The sequence below is a fragment of the Aptenodytes patagonicus genome, chromosome 11 (genome assembly GCF_965638725.1).
Source record: "Aptenodytes patagonicus chromosome 11, bAptPat1.pri.cur, whole genome shotgun sequence".
Classification (NCBI taxonomy): Eukaryota; Metazoa; Chordata; class Aves; order Sphenisciformes; family Spheniscidae; genus Aptenodytes; species Aptenodytes patagonicus.
In genome coordinates this window covers 23,417,709-23,438,731 of record NC_134959.1, presented here as the reverse complement: position 1 = coordinate 23,438,731, position 21,023 = coordinate 23,417,709, and the positions used below count along the sequence as shown (strand labels likewise).

At 51.9% G+C, this 21,023-nt stretch overlaps 1 protein-coding gene across 3 annotated transcripts in view; it reads right to left on the bottom strand.

The window, feature by feature from the left end:
• Positions 1–21,023, bottom strand: part of PLEKHG4 (pleckstrin homology and RhoGEF domain containing G4) — a 91,684-nt gene that overhangs the window by 5,790 nt on the left and 64,871 nt on the right. For all 3 annotated transcript variants that reach the window (XM_076349489.1, XM_076349491.1, XM_076349488.1), the window contains exons 13-17: positions 20,299–20,490; positions 3,456–4,405; positions 1,547–1,796; positions 794–883; positions 233–457 (exon numbers count right to left, since the gene is read on the bottom strand). In XM_076349489.1, the coding sequence (XP_076205604.1) occupies positions 233–457; positions 794–883; positions 1,547–1,796; positions 3,456–4,405; positions 20,299–20,490 (1,707 nt within the window). The remainder of the gene's footprint in view (positions 1–232; positions 458–793; positions 884–1,546; positions 1,797–3,455; positions 4,406–20,298; positions 20,491–21,023) is intronic.

Genomic DNA, 21,023 nt, shown 5'->3' with positions numbered 1-21,023 from the left:
TGCCGTCTGCAAGGGCTGCCAGGCTGCCTGATGTCACCAGTAAGCACCTGGGAGCGTGTTTATGACAAGCAGCTCACCCAGCTCAAGTAACAGCATCCAGGCTGTCTATCCTAGCAGATCAAGGAGACCTCCAAGCCCTGCTGGTCCCTTGCCCTGTACCCTTCCCCAAGTCTAGAGAAGGGGAAGGAGTGTGGCTCTGCTCCCCTGCAGAGGGGAGGACACTGGAACATACATCACAGTCGCGGATGGCGTCCATGGCCAGCAGGTCATTTCCATGACGGAGCTGAAACTTCACCATCTCCTCAGCTGCACGGAGGTAGCCCAGCTCCTGCTCTTGTGCCTCGCTGCACTCCTTGATCAGGTCCTTCAGGAGCAGGGCGTATTTGCTCATCCGCTGGATGGGTTTCAGCAGGTAGGAGGCCAGGTCCATCTTATCCCCCAGCTGCACCTGCTTGAACTGAGAAACGCAGCAGAGAGTGAAGGCAGCAGCTTCCTGTGGAGAGCCCCGTGCCCCCAGGCAGGCACTGACACCCACATCTTTCCTGACTGGGGTACTCTGTTCGCTCTGCAGGGAAATGCAAGGCCATAGGACCAACACTGCTGTATGCTGGGCTCCTTTCCAAAGCACTCACAGCATCTCTGCCCCTGTCCCCCCACATACGCTTGTGCGGAGAGCTGTGCCAGGAAAGCAGAGGTAGTGCTGAGCACACCTCAAGCAGGAAAGTTGGGCTTGTTTAAACAGATCGGTGACCCAAACACCAAGAGCAATCGTGATGTAGGCAGTGGAATTTACCTTGAAGAAGGTATTCCCGTGGCTGGCCAACAGCGAGTCCGACTTTGGCTTGTTCTTGCTATACAATGCATACATCCCAAACTGGTCTTTCTGCAAAAGAGATCCCCGCGTGAGACCAACGCACACCCAGGACACAGTGACAGCCATGCCCTGGGTTGGTGACTCTAGTACTTCTGCCTCTCCCAGGCTACACCAGAGCCTCCTATGGCATCAGGAATGACTTTGTCCTGTTACCCCTTGCCCCTTAACATACCCCAACGAACACCATTCACCTGGTAGCAGCAAACATGCATGGGGCAGCTGAGCTTAAGACCAATGCCCCATGTTTCTCCCTAGCAGCCCTCTTCAACAAGAGCAGCAGGTCTGTACCCCTCCACTCATTAAAGTCCTTCTGCACTGACACCACAGACAGAAGACAGGGTAAGGGATGCCCCTGCAGAAGCAGGTGGGTTTTAAGGAGCAGACATTTTGCTTGCTTCCCTGGCAGTGTCTCTTGGTAGCAAAGAACAACAGGAAAGGCAAAGAGCATCTGCTGCTGCCTGGGCTCAGCCTCGCAGAGCCATCCCAGTCCAACCTAGAATTTGAGCTGGCAGGGGACAAGCCAACCCAGCACAGGGTAGTCCTCCCGCTCCCAAAGAGCCACAGCCCACTAACACGCAGGTGAGCAGCCAAATGTATAGGCACTGCTGGGCATAGGAGCCAAGCACGTGTCCGGAGGAGCCCAGTCCCAGGGGGAAGGTGCTGATGCCTTACGTGTCGGAGGAAGCAGTGGCTAACCCGCAGCGGGTGGTTGCAGCAGCTCTCGAGCTCTCGCAGGAAGTATTGGCTGTGGAAGTCATAGAGTTTCTCCAGGTTCCCAAAAATGACGCTGCGCTTCCCACGCAGGTCCTGGGGGAGGTCAAGGCGCTCCATCTCAGGGAAGTAGCTATCGATGATGTAGCAAAGCGACCTCACGTATTCCCGCTCCGTGGTTACCATCTCATCAATGATGTGCCGCAGCTTGCTGCAATAGGAAACACTCAGCCTTGAAGGGACCCAGACTGCAGCAGTCTACGAGTGCCTGCAAAGCACTGGACTATCCCTAGAGAAGCTCTCCCTAAGACCCAACACGGAGATGAGGTGATCCCTTAGCACCATCCAAGCTCAGATTCAGAACTGCCTGTGATAGCTCTGACCCTGAGCACTGACAAAGTTCGTGGCTGATCCAAGGAACTCTGTCAGCTTTTCTGTTCAGGAAGGGCAAGCCCCAGGCTGGCTGTGGTCCCGACCCAACCTCAGCAGGACACACACCCCTGAGCCCACCCAGCCCCTGCTCTGGAGACAACAGGCTGCTCCGCAAATGGCTGCACTCCTGAAACAGAGACAGCAGTAGTCACGATAACTTCCGTGAGGAGGAGTCAGCCTGATGACTGGATGCTCTGGGAGGCAATGTTAACCCTGGGAGAACATGAGCTCCGGACCCAGGTGCTGTTGGGCTTGTCCCAGTAAAAATGAGAGTGAGAAACAAACCTCGTATCACTTCATCAGCAAACAGCAGTTCCTAGCATGGGTTGCTCCGCACGCCTCTGGAAGGATCACTCTTAGGTACTCGAGGTTTCCACTGCGAGGCAGTGCAGCACCAAACATAACTACTCCAACGTGTGCCTGCCTTCCCTGACTCTCAGCTTTCCCCTAAGCCAACTCCTCCACAGAACAGCAGGACTGCCTCAGCACCCATGGACAGGAGGGCTGCTGCATCACTCCCTTGAGAAGCAAAGCAGTTAGCCTCCTATCTGCTGGTGTTTGTCCCTGCCATGAGCTTTCCTGACATGTGCTAGGATATCAGAGGCCCCTTCCAGAAGATTTCACTGTCCCCAGTCAACCCATCCGCAGCAGAAGCGGTGGAGGAGCTCTGTGGTCCCCCTGCATCCAGCACTCATTTCTCATCTCTGCCACCAATATTCTGCCCTGCCCACCCCCGCAATCTTTTCCAGTGAGAGCAGCTAAAAGACCTGCCTGGTGACCCCTTTTCAAGAGCAGCTCACATCCCTGGGCTCTCCATAGCCTAGGCACGTTGCAGTATGACAACAAAGTTAAGTTGAGATCCTCAAGGACAGAGAAGGAAAAGAAGAGAACAAAAGCCAGCTGTTGGTCACCCAGAGGTCTCAGCTCCAAAGGGCAAACACCCTCTTACCTGTGAAGCTGCTGTCACAGGGTACTGAAAGTGCCTCCCTACCAGTCTGGGTACGGTACCCCCCAAAAGTGTGCGGGATGATGCACTATACTCCTGCTCTCCCACTGCACCTGTACCACTGGTTTGCTAGGTCCCTGAATACTATGTTCCTGCAAACCCTCATCCTCCAATGCCAGCAATGTTCAGAGACTCCCTCTCCTGCCTGGGAACTGCTCCTTCCCCTCTTACAGAGGAACCATGCTGTGGGGGAAGAGCAACGGAGCCCATTTCCCTGCCGCCCCCCAGAAGCAGGTGCCAGGCTGTGTGGGGACATCCCTGTGGGCCTGCTCAGCACCACACGCACGTGTGCGGGGAAGCTGGAGCTACATCTCCATCTATCTGTCCTGTACCCATTGCCAAAGTAACTGTCACTGCAGAGCTCTTCACATCTTTGCTGGCTGCCTTTTCACCACCCTGAGGACCAGAGCACTGAGTGTCACAGCCACTTACCTGCCCCAGCTCTTGGCTTCTGACACGGAGAGGCAGCCCCTCTGTCCCTCCAGCAGGCAGTCCGCAGCCCAGCTGTGAGCAGCTTGCTGCCGCAGCACGAAAGTCCTGTCCACCAGCTCAGTGCTGCTCACCTCCAGCCCCTTAATAAAGACGCCGGTGTTGCCGTATCTGGCCGGCTCGCTCAGCGTCCTCTGGCAGCCTGACCACAGGCTCTCACCGCAGGGGAGGTCAAAGCTTTGAGCCTTCCGGAGCATCCTCCTGGGAGGCGGCTTCCCAGAGGCTGGAGTGGAGGTGCAGGATGGCTTCACCTCTAGGGTTTCTAATATGCTCTCCAGGTTTGACTTTTCTTCAGGCAACTTTGGAGACTTGGAGGCCCCGCTGGCAAAAGAAACTCTGCTCGAGTGTGGACCAGGGCTGAGAGCAGCTTGACAGGCAAATTCTTCCCCAGCACTGACATCACCTGGGCAGCTCAGGGAGGGTGAGGGAGCTTTCTCCTTAGTCCACCCTGGAGAGCAGTTGGGCCTGTTGCAGCAGTGGGACCCGCTGTAAGTCCTGTCCCAGTGGGACCCGGAGGTGGCCCCCTCAGAGTGCCTCCGGTGAGACAGACTGCCAGCCTCGCTGCCAGCCCGGGACTGCTCCCCCGCAGCTGGTTTGCGGTCTGACAGCAGAGACCTCCTTGTTCTCAAGGCTGCTTCGAGTTTCTTTTCAAAAACCAGCTTGGTCTCCTGGCATTTGGACCATGCAAATTTCCACTGCTTGAGTCCCTTGTCACTCTTCAGCTCACAGGCCAGCTCCTTCATCTCCTGGAACCGGGCATCGCTGATGTCCGGGTGCTGCCCCTTGTAACTCTCCAGGCACTTGATCACACCTGCACAGTGTTCAGCGGAGCTGCAGTCCTCCATGCTGATGCAGGCAAGGTGTCGCATCCCTTCCAAGGCCCACTCATACGCCTGCAGAGAGCGAGAACGAAAGGCAACAGCCAGTCAGAGGGATTTGGGGAAGAATAACCCTAATTCGGTGCCTAAAGTGCAAGACAAGAGAAAGGATCAGTGTGTGGCCACCACAGTTCCTCGAGTGTGAGAGGAGGGGGGGCTGCTATTGTCAATGGGGCTTAACAATTCAGCAAAACAAACAGCTCCTTATGCAGAGGGCTTCAGCTGTGCTGGCTGCTCTGCCACAGCTCCACCTCCCCGCCAGGTTCCTGTGACACTGGGCACCCACGCTGCTGGGCACGTTTGTCTTCCCTGGGCAGGGGGGCCCAGGGGAAGCTGTTGCCAAGACTGCAGGAATTCACACCTCAGTGTGGCCCTGCTCGGTATAAAACCTGGAACTCACCCTCCTCCTTTGCCCATCCATTCTCACCACTACCACACAGGACGAAGTTGAGGGCGCATCAGTAAGCAGCAGGGAATGGGATCGCTGCTCCCCATACCATTTCCCCAGAGCTGACGGCACACAGAGGCCTGGAGCTTGATCAGAGCTGGGTTCTGCGGATCACCCCGAGTGCTCTGACCCATCCTTGCAGCAAGTAGGAATCTGAGACTGTGCAAGCCCAGTTGCAGCTTGTGCATTTTCCGCGCCTGCTGGCACCCGCGTGGTGTGCTGTGCCCTGCCTACCTGCCTGGCTCTGCTTGCTAGTGGACTACGTGCTTGTGCTGGTTAGTCGAATACCAAGCTCAGCAGTTCATTTCTAATGCTCCAGGAATGCTGGAAGCAGTTTCATGGGGCTTAACTCTAGCAGTGGTGCATATGCTGGCCTTGCTAAAACAGCTCTGCCGTATCAGTCGAACAAGAGGAGCGGGGCAAAAGGTGGCCCAATGTGACAGACGGAAGGCAAGAGTGCCTTACCACCATCGTGAGAAAGGGGCTAATGAAGCGCCGTGCACTAAGACCTGTGTCATCGATAAAAATGAGAGGAAAGGCAAACATCTGAATCAGTCAGGCTCATAAACCACTACTTTCTCTATAAAGCAGGTATAATGACAAGATTTAACTATAGAGTGAATAAGATGTGACCAGCTGCCATAGGCCTGGCCAGGGAACTTTACTGCTCATCAGTGAAAACACAGAGTTAGTTCTTAAAATCAGATGCACAAGGCAGGGAAAACGTCCAGGACAGGCCTGCCTGGCACCTTCCACCAACTGCCCAGGACCAGTGGATGCGTGGAAACATCACAGGCTGCCCTTGGAGTGAGCCAGACCATCTCTAGCACTTGACCTGTCAGGCCCTGCATACCTGCTATGTTTCTGCAGAGAAGCAACACTCATGCTTAGTGCCAGGAATGAAGTGATCAGCCTCAGACCATTTTCCACCTGCTGAACAGCCTTACTGTGACAGTCTTCACTCAGAGCTTAAAGCACTTATTTTTATGCAGAATAGAGCCTTAGACACCAAGAAAATCCACCCAAGCTTTATGCAGACATGGAGCAGACACTGCATCCCCGTCAGGGACGCGGTGGTCAAACAGATCAGGTGCCAAGGTCACTCTCTGTTGGTGCCAGAGGTAGGCAGGGCAGGAGGTGCTTCATTCACGTGGTGCCTAACCCCTGGATGGGGACAGCTATGAAAGCCAAGCGCTGCTGTTTGTACGAGAGCTGAATGCCAGCACATGAGGGGTAGCCGGCAGACTGAGCAGAGTCACTCCAGGGACAGATGCCACAGGAGCTCCCACAGCCGTCCACATTGCTCTTTTGAGCTGCAGCTGCACAGCGTGCGTGCAGCCAGCCCCATTACTCATGCGGAGCAAGGAGCTGCTTCAGAAACACCAGCAGCTGCTTGGAGAAAACGCTTCTCAAACAGCCCCACGCAACCACAGCACAGGACAATCAAAAGAGCAGCAGCCCCCTCTCCTTCCATCACCCTGCCTAGTACAGCAACAGGCCCCTGACCTGCCCCTCTCTTGATCCAGGCTTCATGCTCTAGACTTGCCGACCGCTGGGGGCTGGGAGGGACGTGCAGAAGCAGAGGACATGCCAGACCCTGGTGAGAATCTGTATTTATCTGTGATGCAGAGGGTCTTTTATACCCTGGAGGCAGAAGCACATCAAGGCGAGGTGAAACACTGAGTGCAGCGGAGCCCAGCAGATCCGCGCAGCAGTGGCAGATGGCCTATTTTGCTGTGGTTTTTTGAGCTGCTCCCTCCAGCTATATGCAAACCAACACCAGCCCCTTCCAGCTCTGCCCTGAGCAAGGGCTGGCTGTCAGCATGGGCAAAGGGCACGTCTCACCTCTGTGGCTGTGGAGGTTAATGGGTGAACCTGACGGAAGGCTGCATTACTGGCTCCTGTTTGCTCACTGATGGGAAAAGCTGAGCTCAAAATGCACACGGGGCTCTGAAAGAGGGTGCTGAGAGCAACGTGCAGGAGAGGCACAGCCAGCAGGCCAGCCTGGCCTCTACAGCAGCTAGTCAGGAAGGCAGCTGCCCTGTGAAGGCCTTCTCTGAGGCTGGGGACCTCACTTCCATGCACAGATGGGAGAAAGAGAGAAAAGAGGCTTCTTTTATTTCTAGGAAACTCCACAGATCTGCCTGGGGCCACAGAGAGGAGGAATCAGGGCTGCAAACCACACAGGGAGGAAGCCCCACCACCTCTCATCTTCATATGGTATCTGTCTGTTCTTGGCAAGGACTCCAAGGGCTGCACAGAAATGACTCTAAATCTCGATGGCATTTCTTCCATCCCCAGTGCCTGTCGCAGGCCCGTGAATAGCTCAGCTTTATTCCCTGCACAATGGGAGCAGCCCTCCACAACCTGCAGCTTGCTTAGTAACATGCTAAGTGGCCACCAAGGCTTTCTCCAGTCACATCATCTGCTTCAACTGCCCCTTTTAGCACATGAAATGGCAGCCCTCTCTAGGGACCAAGTGTGTCCCGGCACCCAGGAGGGAACACCCTCATGCAGGCAGGGGTATTGCTGTCAGCTGTGTCATGGTAAGGTTACAAACCACGCTCAGACAAGCCAGGATACTGCCCTCCAGCTGTGGGGCTTTTGGGGAGCAGCCAGCCCTACAGCTTCTCTGCCAAGCTGCAAGAGCTGCTCGTATGTAAGAGGAGGCACCTGTGTGCAGGGAAGCTGAATCTTCCCAACCATGTCTGGAAACAGGCAGGAAGAAGCCGGTACCTCGGCTTTTGATCTTTACAGACAAGTCGTTACTTAAACTCTCAATTACAGGATTAAAGACAAACGTGCTTCCTGCATACACAGGGCTGACCTATCCAGCAGCTGCATGAGGAGTCAGCAACAGGTTGGTCCTGCCAGGCTGCCCGGAGGAGGCAGGGGCTCTCAGGGACCTGCCATGTTGCAAGGAAGAGCCAGGGACTTCACTGGAGCCCGGCGCAACCCTCAAGCCCACCACCCTGTGTTTGGTCCCTGCTCATTTCACCATGGGCAAGGCTTGCAGTGCATCGAGGACAGAAGCTCCTGGAGTCTGTTGTCTTTGGCACCACTGAAGCGCCATCTGCAAATACAAGCCAAGAGAAGTTGCTTGGCCCTGGCTCAGGGCGCACTGCCAACACTGCACAGAAAGCCTTCCAGGGGTCCCGGATCCTCACCTGAGCCACCACTTAGATATTACACCTCCCCAATCCAAACCTATCACAAACCCACCAGACTCCTCTCGTACTCAAGGTCCAGTGATCTCTAAGACACCTCCTGGATAGCCAAGACAGGAGACAGACACTGTGCATCTGAAGACACATGCCAGAAGGGGCAATTTCAAGGGGGCCTGCCTTTGTCCCAACTCCTCTTTCATCTCTTCCTGTGGGGAGACAATGATTATAACTGTATTTTTCTTGTCACATAGGAAACTGGGTGTCTGAATAGGCAGAAGTAGGTGGAGTGGGCAGATCACAAACCCTCCAACTTTCTGCAGAAGAAAAACGCACCTAGGTGGGTGACTAACTGCTGCAAGGTTTCCTTCTGAATCCAAAGTGACTGCACAGGGGAGCTGAGACAAGGGTGATGAAAAGCCAAGACTGATCCTGATGGGAGCAACAATACAGGCAGGGATGCAATACAGCTGTGGGTATCATGACTGAAGCACAGCAACAATACAGACCAAGTCTCCCATCCTTCTGCGGCGATGTCCCAGGACTGCAAGCCCCCCACTCCCTTGCTTTCTACAACACAGAGAGAGGGAAGCGGCACAACAGCTGGGAACATTGCCAAGGACAGCAAAAAAGAAACCAACATAATCAAACAAACCCTGATCCAGCTTGTGTGCAGCTCCTGTATGCAAGCTGTGCTCCACTCCGCTGTTTGTTAGTGAGACACAACTAATCACACGTCTTTGTGGCAAGAAAAAACCGCACAACTCCCCTATTTAACAAGACCACCCCTCACCACCACTTTGTTCACTCTAAGTGCCCTTAACTTCAGCCGTGAGTTTGGAGAGCAAGATGAGGTTGGCTTGAAGCAAAGGAGACAGAACTGGTGCAGCCAGAAAAGGTCAAAGCATCACAGGTACCACCGTGATCTGAGCCAAGCACTTCCCAACAACCCACAACCCACCACTATACATGGTCCATGTAGGCACTGACTCCCGCAGCTGCCCTGCTCTGCCAGCAGCCCAAGGTCTTGGCACTGAATCCTGCAGAGCTGAGATGCCGGTCGCAGCACTTGCAGCACAAGAGAGTGAAGAGTGACAGGGCACTTACCAGAACACAAGTCCAAAGTAAATGCTGCTCTCTTGCACAAAAATGCCTGCTCCCAGGTGTGCTCCTCTCATTACAGATGCTCATTTGGGCTTATTCCCTCTAAAGTCCAACATGGCTTTAGGCTGCTTTGAGAACCAGCTCCTGCTCACAACACTAATGTGTCCCTTGTCACAGGCTGCTGCATGCACACTATTAGCAGGGACCTGTGGCTGCAGATTGCCATGTACGCTGACAGTTCAGAAGGACCACAATTAAAAAGCCATTTTACATCAAAATATATTGAAAGCAAAATTATCCAGGCTAAAACCTTACTGTCACAAGAGCTGTCAGCCGGCAAACAGTGACAAGCCTGTTTCTCTGCTAACTCAGAGACCAAATAGCTATAGCAGAAAGTGGCCGGCTCACCACTTGCTTGGATCTGCTTTGGGCTTTCCTCAGGCTCCCACCCACCAATACTAATAGCACCCATGATGGAAGGAGCAGGGAAAGTGCAAGACTTCAGGACCTGCAGATGTCCCCCTGGCAAGTTGATTAATCGGTTAAAAAAAACCAGACCTCATCCTACCTTCCCATCTCTACAGAGGGGGTCCATATCCTGGCTGCGCCCAGCTCTGTGCTGTACCTTACCATCCCCTATGGCCGGACGGAGGCAGGGCCACTGCTTCAGTGCATCATCTCAGCTCCGGCTATTCACAAGCAAATGCTGCTAGCCTAAATACCAGATTGAGGAGCCCTGGTAACCGGAGACAAGGCGGAGGGGGAAGGGGCCTTGCTTCACATGAGAACTACTGAAGTGTACGGAGAACACCCCGACTGGGTGCAGGCCCCTTTCTTTCACAGTGCAAAAAACAGGGAGAGAAAAACATCCCAACCGACCCCAAATTCAAGCAAAATTCCAAGCAAGCTGCCACCCGACACACAACAGCTTTGGAGAAAACAGTGATCCCTCCTAGACATTGCGATGCTGTTCTCACAACTCTAAAAGCCAAAGGCCCTGCTCACTTCTACCAAGATTTGCGGCTCTGCAAGCAGGCAGCTGCACATGAAGGTACAAGAAACCACGTAATTTCAGAGCATAAGCATTTCAGCAAAGCCACCAAGTTAGAAGTAATCTCCTCTCTACGCAGGGGTTCACTGTTACTCTCTTCCCCACCCTGTAGCATTTGACTTTTCCAAACTGCATTTGAAGCCCTGCCTGGGATTCATTAGCAGGAGAAATCAAACTAATCAAAACCGTGTTGTACATGGGATGTAGCTGGGAAAAGCTCAGCTTTAAACAGCAAGGAAAGTACTCACCCTCTTGAAATAAAAAGCTAAACCATTTCTGAGTTGCTGTGTAGCTCACAGTTCTTCCCCTCTTCTCTCCAAGGGAGAAGAGACCACTAAAATCACCAGTTTGCCTAAAACTAGCTGCTAAGGAAAACAAACTTTAAATGCTGTATTTGCATTTCTGCCTGTTACCAAGTGCTAGATGCTGTACAAACACTGCAGGAGGGCAAAGGATGAGAGACAAGCGCAGACTACAAACTCCTTGGATTTAAGCATAAGACAGGAAAACAGGTAGATACCCGCAGCTGGGCAAGAAAGAAGAACAAGGGGTCAGGGAAGCAACACCGGTCAGGGTTGGTCTTGGCACGCTGCAGCCCAAGCACCATCAAAGGGTGCTCGTTAGGGCAACGTGCTTGGAAATTCTTTTGCAGCAGCACTCTGGGTGAACACGAACAGAGCTCAAAAATCCCTTCGCTTCCCCTCTGGGCAGTCAGGCTTGACAAGTCCAGGAGAGTCTAATTACAGAAGAATATAATGGGATAAAATAGGATTGCACATGATTTCTGCTCTCTTGACGACAGCACGAGGACCCAAAGGGCAAATGTGGCTCGTTGTGCTGGAGCCAGCGTGCAGGACGCGTGCTTGCCCTTCTTTTCTCTAACTGCTGCAACTGCCAAGCAACACCTAGGGTAGCTCCATTAGGAACAGGCTGACTCAACTGCTGAATCACAACAAGCCACAATAATCCCGCTTCAGTGCAATTCAGAGCTTCCACAGAGCAGCCTGTGCCAGTTTCACTATGTATCTATATACAGACACACAGGTATGTATATATAACACACATATGTATATATTTATATGTGTATGTATTTATAAAATGACTCCCTAGGAACCTGGGCAGCACGTGTCTGAGATTTGCCCTCCCCACAGCTTCCACTGCTCTGCAGCTGCAGAAAACCTCCCAACAGCCAATGATGTGCAGTTTTCCCTCAGTTTTCCCTTTTTGCTCCACAGTCGCTCATGACTTTGCAGCCTTGGGTAGATTCTGCACTGATTTTTCTCCCCCTGTTTTCCCCCTAAGGGGATTTCCTCAACATTTAAAAGCTCCTGAGTCCAGAGGACCAGGGGCTGAGTTTCCTCCCAGTAAAATCAGAACCTTTAGTGTTTGACTTTGCTACAAACCAGCCTTTTCATGTTTGAGGCACTGCCCATCTTTTTCATCAGCTTTATGCACTCATTGCCAAGCTTGCTTTGTCAATGAAATTCTGCTTACAACCCCTTCTTACCAGAATAAGAGCAGCTGCTGTTTCCCTGCCTTGGTGAATATTATCCTCCCTCCTTTCTGATGCTTCACCAGTTACAAACCCAAACTGCATGCTGAAATCTGCTTTGGCCACTGTCCTTCTCTCCAGCTGCCCCTACCAACTGGGATCTGGTGGCTGGTCCTTCATTTGGCTACAGCCTACACCAGTCACTAGAGAGTCATGAAACCATCTAAAGATTGACTTGAAAGAAGTTACACGTGTTGAGTGTAACTCACTGGTGGCTGAGAAAGCAAAAGGCATGAAGGAGTGAGCGTGTGTATTTGTGGATGTATGACCACTGCCAAGAGGAGGAGGGGGAAAAGGACAGCATGTTTTCAACCTTCTTTTAGCGAAGGGGAGAACTCCCCTCTCCAGAGAGCACCGAGAGCCTCACGTTACCAGCCAGATTCAAGGTCAAGCCACAGGAAGATGCATGAGTCACTGAAGCTGGCAACTTGCACAACAGCAGCAAATCACGCTGTTCAGAGACTGATGGCACCTCCAGAGGTTTTTTTGCATGCTTCGCTTTTACATCTGTCCCGACAGCCACATCATTATGCTGTACAAATACGCTGCTGTAATAGTACACTGCAGGCCACTGAGGACAGACTGGACTGTGGTAGGTGTCTCCCGTCTGCTCTGCACTGGCTCCCTTCTAATGAGGTCCTCCATGCCCAGCTGGGGATTGCAAAACCTCCAGTATGCCCTTGGGCCTGGATGGGGAAGCGTGGATGCTTTCCCTGTAGTCTTCAATTCACATCCTTTCCCCTGTGACAAGCTAAGCAAAACTCTGCTAATTACTCAATGATGTGCTGGGATCTCTTTGCACTGCACTGTGGGCGCTTGTGCCTTGGGAGATGAGGAGCTGAAACTGAACCCAGACACCAGCGCGTCTGTTGTGCCTCCGTTCTTCAGAGTGGCTGACAAGGTTAGAAATAGGTCCCTGGTTTAAGAGCACACTAAGATGTACTCATAGGATATGAGCCCCTGCGGAGCAGCCAAAGGAGCCAGGTCAGAGGCAGCGGGTGCTCAGGAGAACCCTGTCCATATGTCCAGGGCTTTGATATGCAGATGGGAGCCATTGTGAGCTTCAGCCCCATCTGTACTCTGAGGGGAGCTTCATGTCCAGATTGCTTGAACAGATCTATTTAACTCCCGTGACTAAAGGGAATTCCAGCCTCCAGGAGGATCCGAGCATCCAGATGGATGCCAGCACACAAACATTCAGAAAATCTGTCACTTTGCGCAGCTCCTATCCCAAGTTCAGAGTGAAAAAAAAGCACCCAAACCCAACATTTTGCACACATGCACAAGGCTGGGGTCAGCTGAGGAAAGACCTCTGCTAGCATCAGATCTTACACCTCAAGTGCAATGCACTCCCCTTGCAGCTCAGCTGCAACACGAGCTGGGAAATCCCTAAATCTGCTGGGAGGAAATGCTGCTTCCCTGCTATTAGTGACTGGCTACCAGTGTTGTGACCCTGCAGGAGATTTGATCCCCCCTGACTCAGAGAGGGGGAGCCCCAGACTTTCAGACAACTGTCAGTTTATGCTCATGGGCAGCCAAGGGCACAGAGGAACATTTACTCAGAGGTGCCCTGGTGATCAAGGATGAAGGCAGCAGATGCTTTCGACACGTCAAGCGTTGCCCCCCTGCAAAAACAGCAGTGGCAGAACATGTTGGCACTCCTGGGATCAGGGACGGCAGTTGAGGGGTGAGCAGCCTACATCCCAAAAAGATGCCATGCGCTGGCCTGGTATAGTATCCCCCAGCCTCTTCTTCCTGCCATGCCCTCCAGCGAGGGGGAGGATTCAGCCAGCACAGTAGGAGGGAGGAGGACCCCAGACACAGTTCAAGCCTTTGCCCCCCTGCACATGCCACAAACACGTCGCACAGACCTCGTCCTGCACTAAAGCAGAGCCTGAGGTGCTGGGGGAGGTGCTCAAAAGCATCTCAACCCAAGAACCCCTCACCTTCAACTGTGAATTGTGCTTGAATTTAGCACATGAAAAACCCTAATTAATTCACTGCTGCCCTGTAACACTGAGGGGCAAACTCATGCACCAGTCTCACACCTGCGCTGTGCAACCAGAAAGGTACCATCTACCATTCACGTACTGTCACAGAGCTTGCTGGGAGCTAGGGGCACTGCTGTGACGCCAATTTGGCAATGAAGTCATTGATGAAACACAAGAGAAAATAGCCTGGGCATGAGTAGATCTAGGAGTGAACTACTGGAGAAGTCATAAACAGAACAGTTTCCAAATAACTAATTTTTTTGCAAGACAGAAAAATACAGGGGAACTGTAGCAGATCAGATTTAAACGGTCAAGACTTCTTGTTTGTGCATGAGAGCTATCTCAAACTCCACAGCAAAGCAGAAACTTTCTGATACGTGAATACCCTTTGACGGGAAAGTAAACATTAGAAGCTTATTAATCTTGCAAGACGACTTCTCCAGCAAAAACCTGGTGGGAAGAAGAAGAGAGAGATTTCATGCATTAACCTTGCACGAACTCTGCCAGAGGATCGATTTTCCAACCTCTAGGCTCATTCCCCCGACTGCTTCAGGCTGCACATGAAAAAGGACACCCCTGAAACGGGAGAGCAAATCAGACTAGATGTCTGTCTAGGGGCACGACTTTACAAGCGTAACTGAGGAAGGAGAGAGAAAAGAGAGAGAAGAGAAAGAGAGGAGACAGCTGCTGTCAGACAATGCTGAAGCCAGACAACAGTGGCTTCCCCTAAAACAGTTTCACAGCATCAAGAAGGCATGGTATATATTCCCTGCTGTTGTGCTATTCAGATCTTCCTTCATCATCTTCAGTACTTGCACAAGTAACCAGATGAAAGCTGTTATTTGGGAATTTCATGCAGCCCATCCCCAGAAAAGTAAAGCCAATCTCTGTGCAGAGGTAGAGAGAGAACAGTGTGTGCTAAGCCTCTCCCCAGAGACTTTATTATAAGCCACAGCAAAAACCTCATTTGCTCAGAGGTGCTGGGGGGCAAAGCCATGTTCCGACCTGTGCAGGAGTGCTAGCAAGAGACAAGCATCGTGGCACAGCGACCTATGTCTCTGTTCATAATAGGTACGCTACAGTAAGGACACATCAAATGCCTCTTTTTCCACTTTGGTGCCAAGTTCTACTCTTCAAATCTCCTCCAAGCACATTCCCAGAGCAGGGAATCATAACGCCCTTTCAGCAAAATTAAACTCTCAACCTGGGCCAAACAGCCCGAGATAAAAGTATAATTTTTCTAGGTCCCAGCTATCAGGATCCTTTCGAGCTTCCCACAGACCAGCATTCACAAACCCTTCTTTCCTCATCAAAGGCTAAGCAAAAAGAAACATCAATAATTTATTGCCTGAAGGGGACTTGATTTTTTTTCCTCAAAACCATCATCTGCGACATTATATCGGGTACATCATCAGAAACCAAGCACAGCAGAAAACAAGATATCAGCAGGTCACTGTTCTGAATCTTTTGGGGAGAAGTGGGAAGTAATGACATCTGCGGAAGTCAGCTAATTTATCATGCTCTGGATTTCTGCTGTCACATCTAAGATCAGATCTATCTCTCGGAGTTGGGAACTCCGTGGCAGCAGGTCTCAGTCACTCACAGGACAGGAGCCCAGCAAACCTTGGAGCAGTTGAGGAGAGCAGCCCTGTCTTGTGCTGTCTGCAACCTTTAACAGAAGTCCGGGCAGACTGAAAGGTACCACCTGCCCTGTGTGTACATGCTAGTCTGGAGGCATGCAATCCCAGCAACAACTTCTAGCTGCAGTTAAATTATGCCCACTGAAATGATCATGCAATAACCTCCGACAAAGAGAAAGAGGGACAGGCGCTGCTGTGTTACAGACAGCGCAACCCTGGGATTCGGAGGGACCACGCAAAGATGCACACAGCCCACAGGGCTCTGTCTGAGCGCACAAAAGATTCACACAAAGCACTCTGATTCATGCTGGATGCATACAGACGCGCACAAGCAACCGAGTGAAAAGCTCTCTCTACATTGTTTCCAAACAACCTCAGTACAACTCACACGTCAGCCGGGGCGCCGGACACTTGGTACTTACAAGAGGGTTTGCTGTGTCTGTCTGCTGCTGGAGTCAGGACGGGTGTACTCGACTCGGAGGGAAGGTGCACGGAGATGTGCAGAGAGGCTCTCCTGCCAGCAGGGCCTGGATGGATGGGAAGAAGGGCCCCAGCCCCTCTTTGGGCCCCAGAGGCAGCAACACTTGTTCAGGGGATGGAGCGCAAAAAGGCTGGCATTCCTACAGCAGCAAGGACAATGGGGAGGGATGAGGAGGCGCTGCCATAATCAAATGCAGTCCAGCTGGCCCTCCCCCAGGAAGGGCAGGCACCTCCTTCACTTGCCAAAGGCTTTGTTTTCTAAGCCACAAAGAACAAAGTGGCTGAGGAGGAGAGCCAGAGAAGGAGGAGAGCAGAGGAGAACCAGCTGTGGGGACAGATCCACACGTGAGTGCAGGTAACCCACTCTGCAAGAGATGTCAACACAGATGGAGAGGGGTTGAGCAACACTCTGCCCACTCCAAGCAGAGCTCAGAAGTGGCAGCTCCTTGCACGCAGCAGAAAGAAGCCAGGGATGGCTGGAGATCGCTACTGAGGAACCAGAATCAGCACAGGCTGATGGCCAGGGGTCCTTTGAGGGAAGGGATCCAAGGGTGGCAGACAGAGAACACCACTGAAGGAACGGCTCGTGGAGCAGAGCCCAAAGAAATCCCAACAAGGGAAATGCTACCGTTTCTTGACCAGCCTCACCCCAACAATCCTGAGCACTGGGACTCTGGCTTCCCTTGGAAAGCAAATGCAAGGCAAGGTCCCAAGCTGCAATAGGCTCCCAGGCCATGGCAGAGCAATGCCCATACTTGCCCTGAGCACCAAAAGAGGCAGCATCTTGCACAACATCCTGACAAGCAGGAAAAAGCCCCTGGGGCCGCCTCAGGCCATCCTGTAATGATACAGGCAGTTCAGCTTCGAGGCTCTGGGCACCACACCACCACACAGCTGCAGGGTATGCAGGCGCTGAGCCGGTGTGATGGGACTTTGCCCTTTCTGGCTGGGTCAGTGCTTTCTTCCAACAGAATGACTTTTGCCAGCAAGCATCATGGGCCTTTGCTACTGACCTTCTGCAGGACTGGTTGTCATGCCAGGGCTGGCAGAGACCGTGCTGTGTGCTCTGGCTCATTAGACATGCCACCGCGAGTTAGGTAGCTGCAGTCCTGACAGGGCACACAGCTCTCACGTGGGCCATTTCAAGCCTCTGGTCCAGAGAGCTGGGGACTTTTCTTATAGTAAAGTCAAGAGCATGCAGAGACCTGGGATGTAAGAGTGACCTGGGAAATAATTTCACCCAAATAAAGTTTGAGAAAGGAAAAAATGTGAAGGCTAACAAGGTAAGCAAGGAGAGGGAGACTTGCTCTAGCTCCTCCCGGTAATATGCCTATGGCAGTGTTATTGTGAAGCCAGGATAGGCAGTGAGAGTGAAGGGTACTGGGGACTGCCCTTGCAGGCACCCCAGAACAAAGCAGACGTCAGTGCTTTCGGTACAACATACACACCCTTGCTTGCTCAGCTTCCCAGTTCTCCCCCAAAGCACCGTGTAAGTGCCAGATCCCATCACAGCCTTGGAATTGAGTAAACAAGGGACAGCAGCCAGACGAGGCTTGAAGCCACAGGAAGATGGCAGGTCCTCGAGTATGCCCGCACTGGGTCTGTGGTACTGAAAAACAATCCTCTGCCCGCAGTCAAAGATGGGGAAGGCAGCTTCCTCCACCGCTCCTCCTGCCTCAGCCCAGCCACCATCCAGCCCTTGTCAGGCACCAAGAGCTCCTGCCGCAAAGGAAGCGGGGACAAATGGAAACATCCAGCTTGGCACCGGTCATGGCTTTGGGGAGGGAACCCTGCCAGCCCATGTGCAAGCTCCATGTGGTCTGGCCCAGCTCAGCCTGCCTCATCGCAGGGAGCTCTGACAGACCATCAGGAACTGCCAAGCAGTGAAAAAAAAACACAGTACAGCATCTTGATGGACCATATGGGGTTGTGCTGTCCTGTCCCATGGCCTGTCCGGCAGCCACAGGCAGTACCCTACGAAACACTTGCCTACCACATGCAGAAGAAGGGCCAGCAGAACAGAGCCTCCCATTCCTAGTAGGCAGCAAGGTGCGTGAGGGATGAATACCGTGCTCCCTGTGGTGGGCACTCCACTCCCTTGGCGCATGCTGAGACATTTGGAGAGGTCTGAGCTTGCCAGCTCATAACCATGGCGTACATTGCTTACGCATCCTCAGGCTCCTTCCCCAAATCCTGGGGTCTGGCACGCTGCAGGCTCTTTACAAGAAGGAAAATCAAGGACATTGCTTAGTTCAGACTCCTGCTGTTGATATCCCCTCAGATATCAGGGAAGAGAGAAGAGGGTTAGCCAGGCACTGACAAGATCACTGCAGGACGGTCAAAGCAGCTCAGCATCAGAAGAGAGTGAAATCAGTTTAGATAAAATCTTCTGCTTTCCCCGCACCTCCCAGACCACACCACTGACTTCCCTTTGTGAAGGCAGAAAGTATTCTGGAGATCAAGATCAAAATAATCAGCACTGAAAGAGCTTTCATGCTGCGCAGCTATTTCTGCACTTATCCTACAGCTGCAAGACATATTCCCTCCACACCCCTGGTTTCAGTTGGCCACCAGTTCACAATACACACATGTTATATTTACAACACCAGCATTGTTTATAGTTCTACTGAAACCAGTGAGATCAAAATCCTCCTCCCTCACTAAGGAGTGTGCAAACACACTGTGCCACTATCATTCAGTTTTCACTGGGGCTGTGCGGTATGAAAGGCACAACCAAGAGGGATGCTGCTGCTGCCGCCAAGGACTGCATCCTCCAGTTGTCATCTACTAAAAAAAAGCTGTATGAGCAGTGCTATGAAGCCCTAAGAAAAGAAATGGTCCATCTTTGGGGTCTGTGTAACATTTGTGCCCCTGGGAATGGCCCAGGCTTTGAAAGGCTTTGAGGCTGTGGAAGAGCACCCATTGCTGTTGAGTCATGTCTGACTACCCTGGCAGCCCAAGAGCTACTACTGCGATGTAGTTTCCATGCCTGAACGGAGAACAGAGCAGCCATCATGTGCCACAGTCCACACCTGTGCTCCAGAGATCTCCAACTTTGGCTGTGAAGGTTCATACAGGACCGACGTTTGGCTTGGCCACAGACTTGCCAGGATGCCAAGCAAGACCTGGCACCTTTGTGTGCCTCAGTTTATCAGAAGAAATATGACAACCACCATCCTTACCAGGACCCTTGCCAGGATCCCCCATGATGGCAACGGGCATTCAGGGACCAGAGCAGCCCCTGAATGTCTGTGCTCAATGAGCGAGCAGAGCACAGGTTCTTGCCATTCTCCTATAGCACAGAAGGCACTTTTCTCTTCACTGGGGAGGAGGAAATAAGTACACATTCCCACAGCAAGAGGGTCCCCCACCTGCACAGCAAACTGCATAGATGAGCTACAGCGGACCTGCAGAGCATCACCAAACTCACTCAATCCTCACACGTCCTGACAGCAGTGTTCTGGGCTGTCTTCTCCACTTTCCTCCCTCACACAGGATGCTTCTCGGTGTTTTCATGTTTAGCTGAATTTCCTCCCCCCTCCCCGAGCACTTCTGGCTGCCAAGGCAACTCAGAGACAGCAACTAAGTGGCATCTACATCTGGTACAGCTTCACTTCTAGTGTCTGTTCTTTCTGGAATTTGAGAACTTCAATACCCAATGTTTGTACAAGTGTGGAATAAATGGAGCACAGGCTCCCTGGCCTTCTGTGCTTGCCAAAGATGTATTTTAAAATGCACTTGGAAAATCCTACTGTTTATTCATCTGCATCTTTAGAAATTAAAGACCACCAAATCCAACTGCAAGGTCTGCTGAATGGGTGCTTTTGCATTAAACCAAGCAGGTGAGAAGGACAGGCACTCAGCACAGTCACCACACATCCTCTCCTCCTGCTTCCCAGATGCCTGGGCCAACCCGGTCGTCTTGGGTCCCTCAGCCACGCTGCCCAGCACCCTGTTCTGGCACTCCAATTTCTCACACAGGCCTCCACAAGAGAGGGGCTGGGCTATATTTAGCCCTGAATAACAGGGTGCTACTCCTGATGTGTCAACAGGCTGAATTTACCAGCATGTAAGGCTATCGTATGAACAAAATGCAGGCAGCCTACCCTGGCCTGGTGGCCAAGACTGGACACAAGCAGCCAATCTTTTGGCCCTTGGTGTCCGAGCCAGCACTGCCATGATTCTTCTGTCCACTGTAGCCACAAGAGGAGCCTACAAGCTACAGCTCAGACAGCAGAAGACTGCTATTCTTAACAGATGCGGACTTTTGCTTGAATACACACCCACCCCTTCTTCCACATACCAACTTGAAAAAATCACTGCAGACACATGAGCGTGAAGGGGCTTTTGTGTGACATAGATCCAGCTCCTTGTCAGTGCACACACTACATTTCACATCTTTCATAAACAACCAAGCTCTGGATGAGTCCGAGCAGGCTTTTTACACCCTCCTCCATGCAGCAGATGTCTTGTCTTACCTTGTCAAAGAATTCATACAGCCTGACCGTCTCACAGATTCGATGCCTGTTTTCATCCAGTTGAGTGCAGAACTCTTCCAGTTGATCTTTGTAGGTCTGCAGCTTTACCCTGTAAGCATGTACATCCACAGAGGAAAAGTCTTCCCATCGATCCATCTTCTTTAGTGCTTCCTGCCCTCTTCTGCAATATTCCTGAAAGCAAAATGCAGGATAGAGACCTGACACGGACCGCAGATAGTCTTCAAGGTCATTAACAGCTAGGACTAATTAGACTGTTTTTAAGGTTCAAATCACATGAGCAGGGGTGTACTTGTTTACAGCAGAATTCTGGAGAGTCCTGACCTCTGTTATGATTTACATGAGCCACACAGCAGCTTGTAAAGGCCTACACAGTAAGGCCACAGGTCAATTAGGATCAAAAAAAAAAAAAGGACAGTGTTACAAGCACATCAAGGGATTAACAAAAAAACAAACAAACAAAAAATCCATCTTCCATCACAGTAGTTATTTTCCTCAAGGCTGGCAAATACCATCTATTGAGGGGTTGAGCTGGTGGCTTTGTCTACAAGAGGAGAGCAGGGAAGCCAAGTAGTGTAAAGGAACGACACACACCTTGGTGATAAACCCTCTACCAATGCCATCTTAGCATCATGGGTTTGCCTGAGCACGTATGAGGCACATATGCTACCAGCTCAGACTCTGAAGAATATGTTTTTCCAATTGGA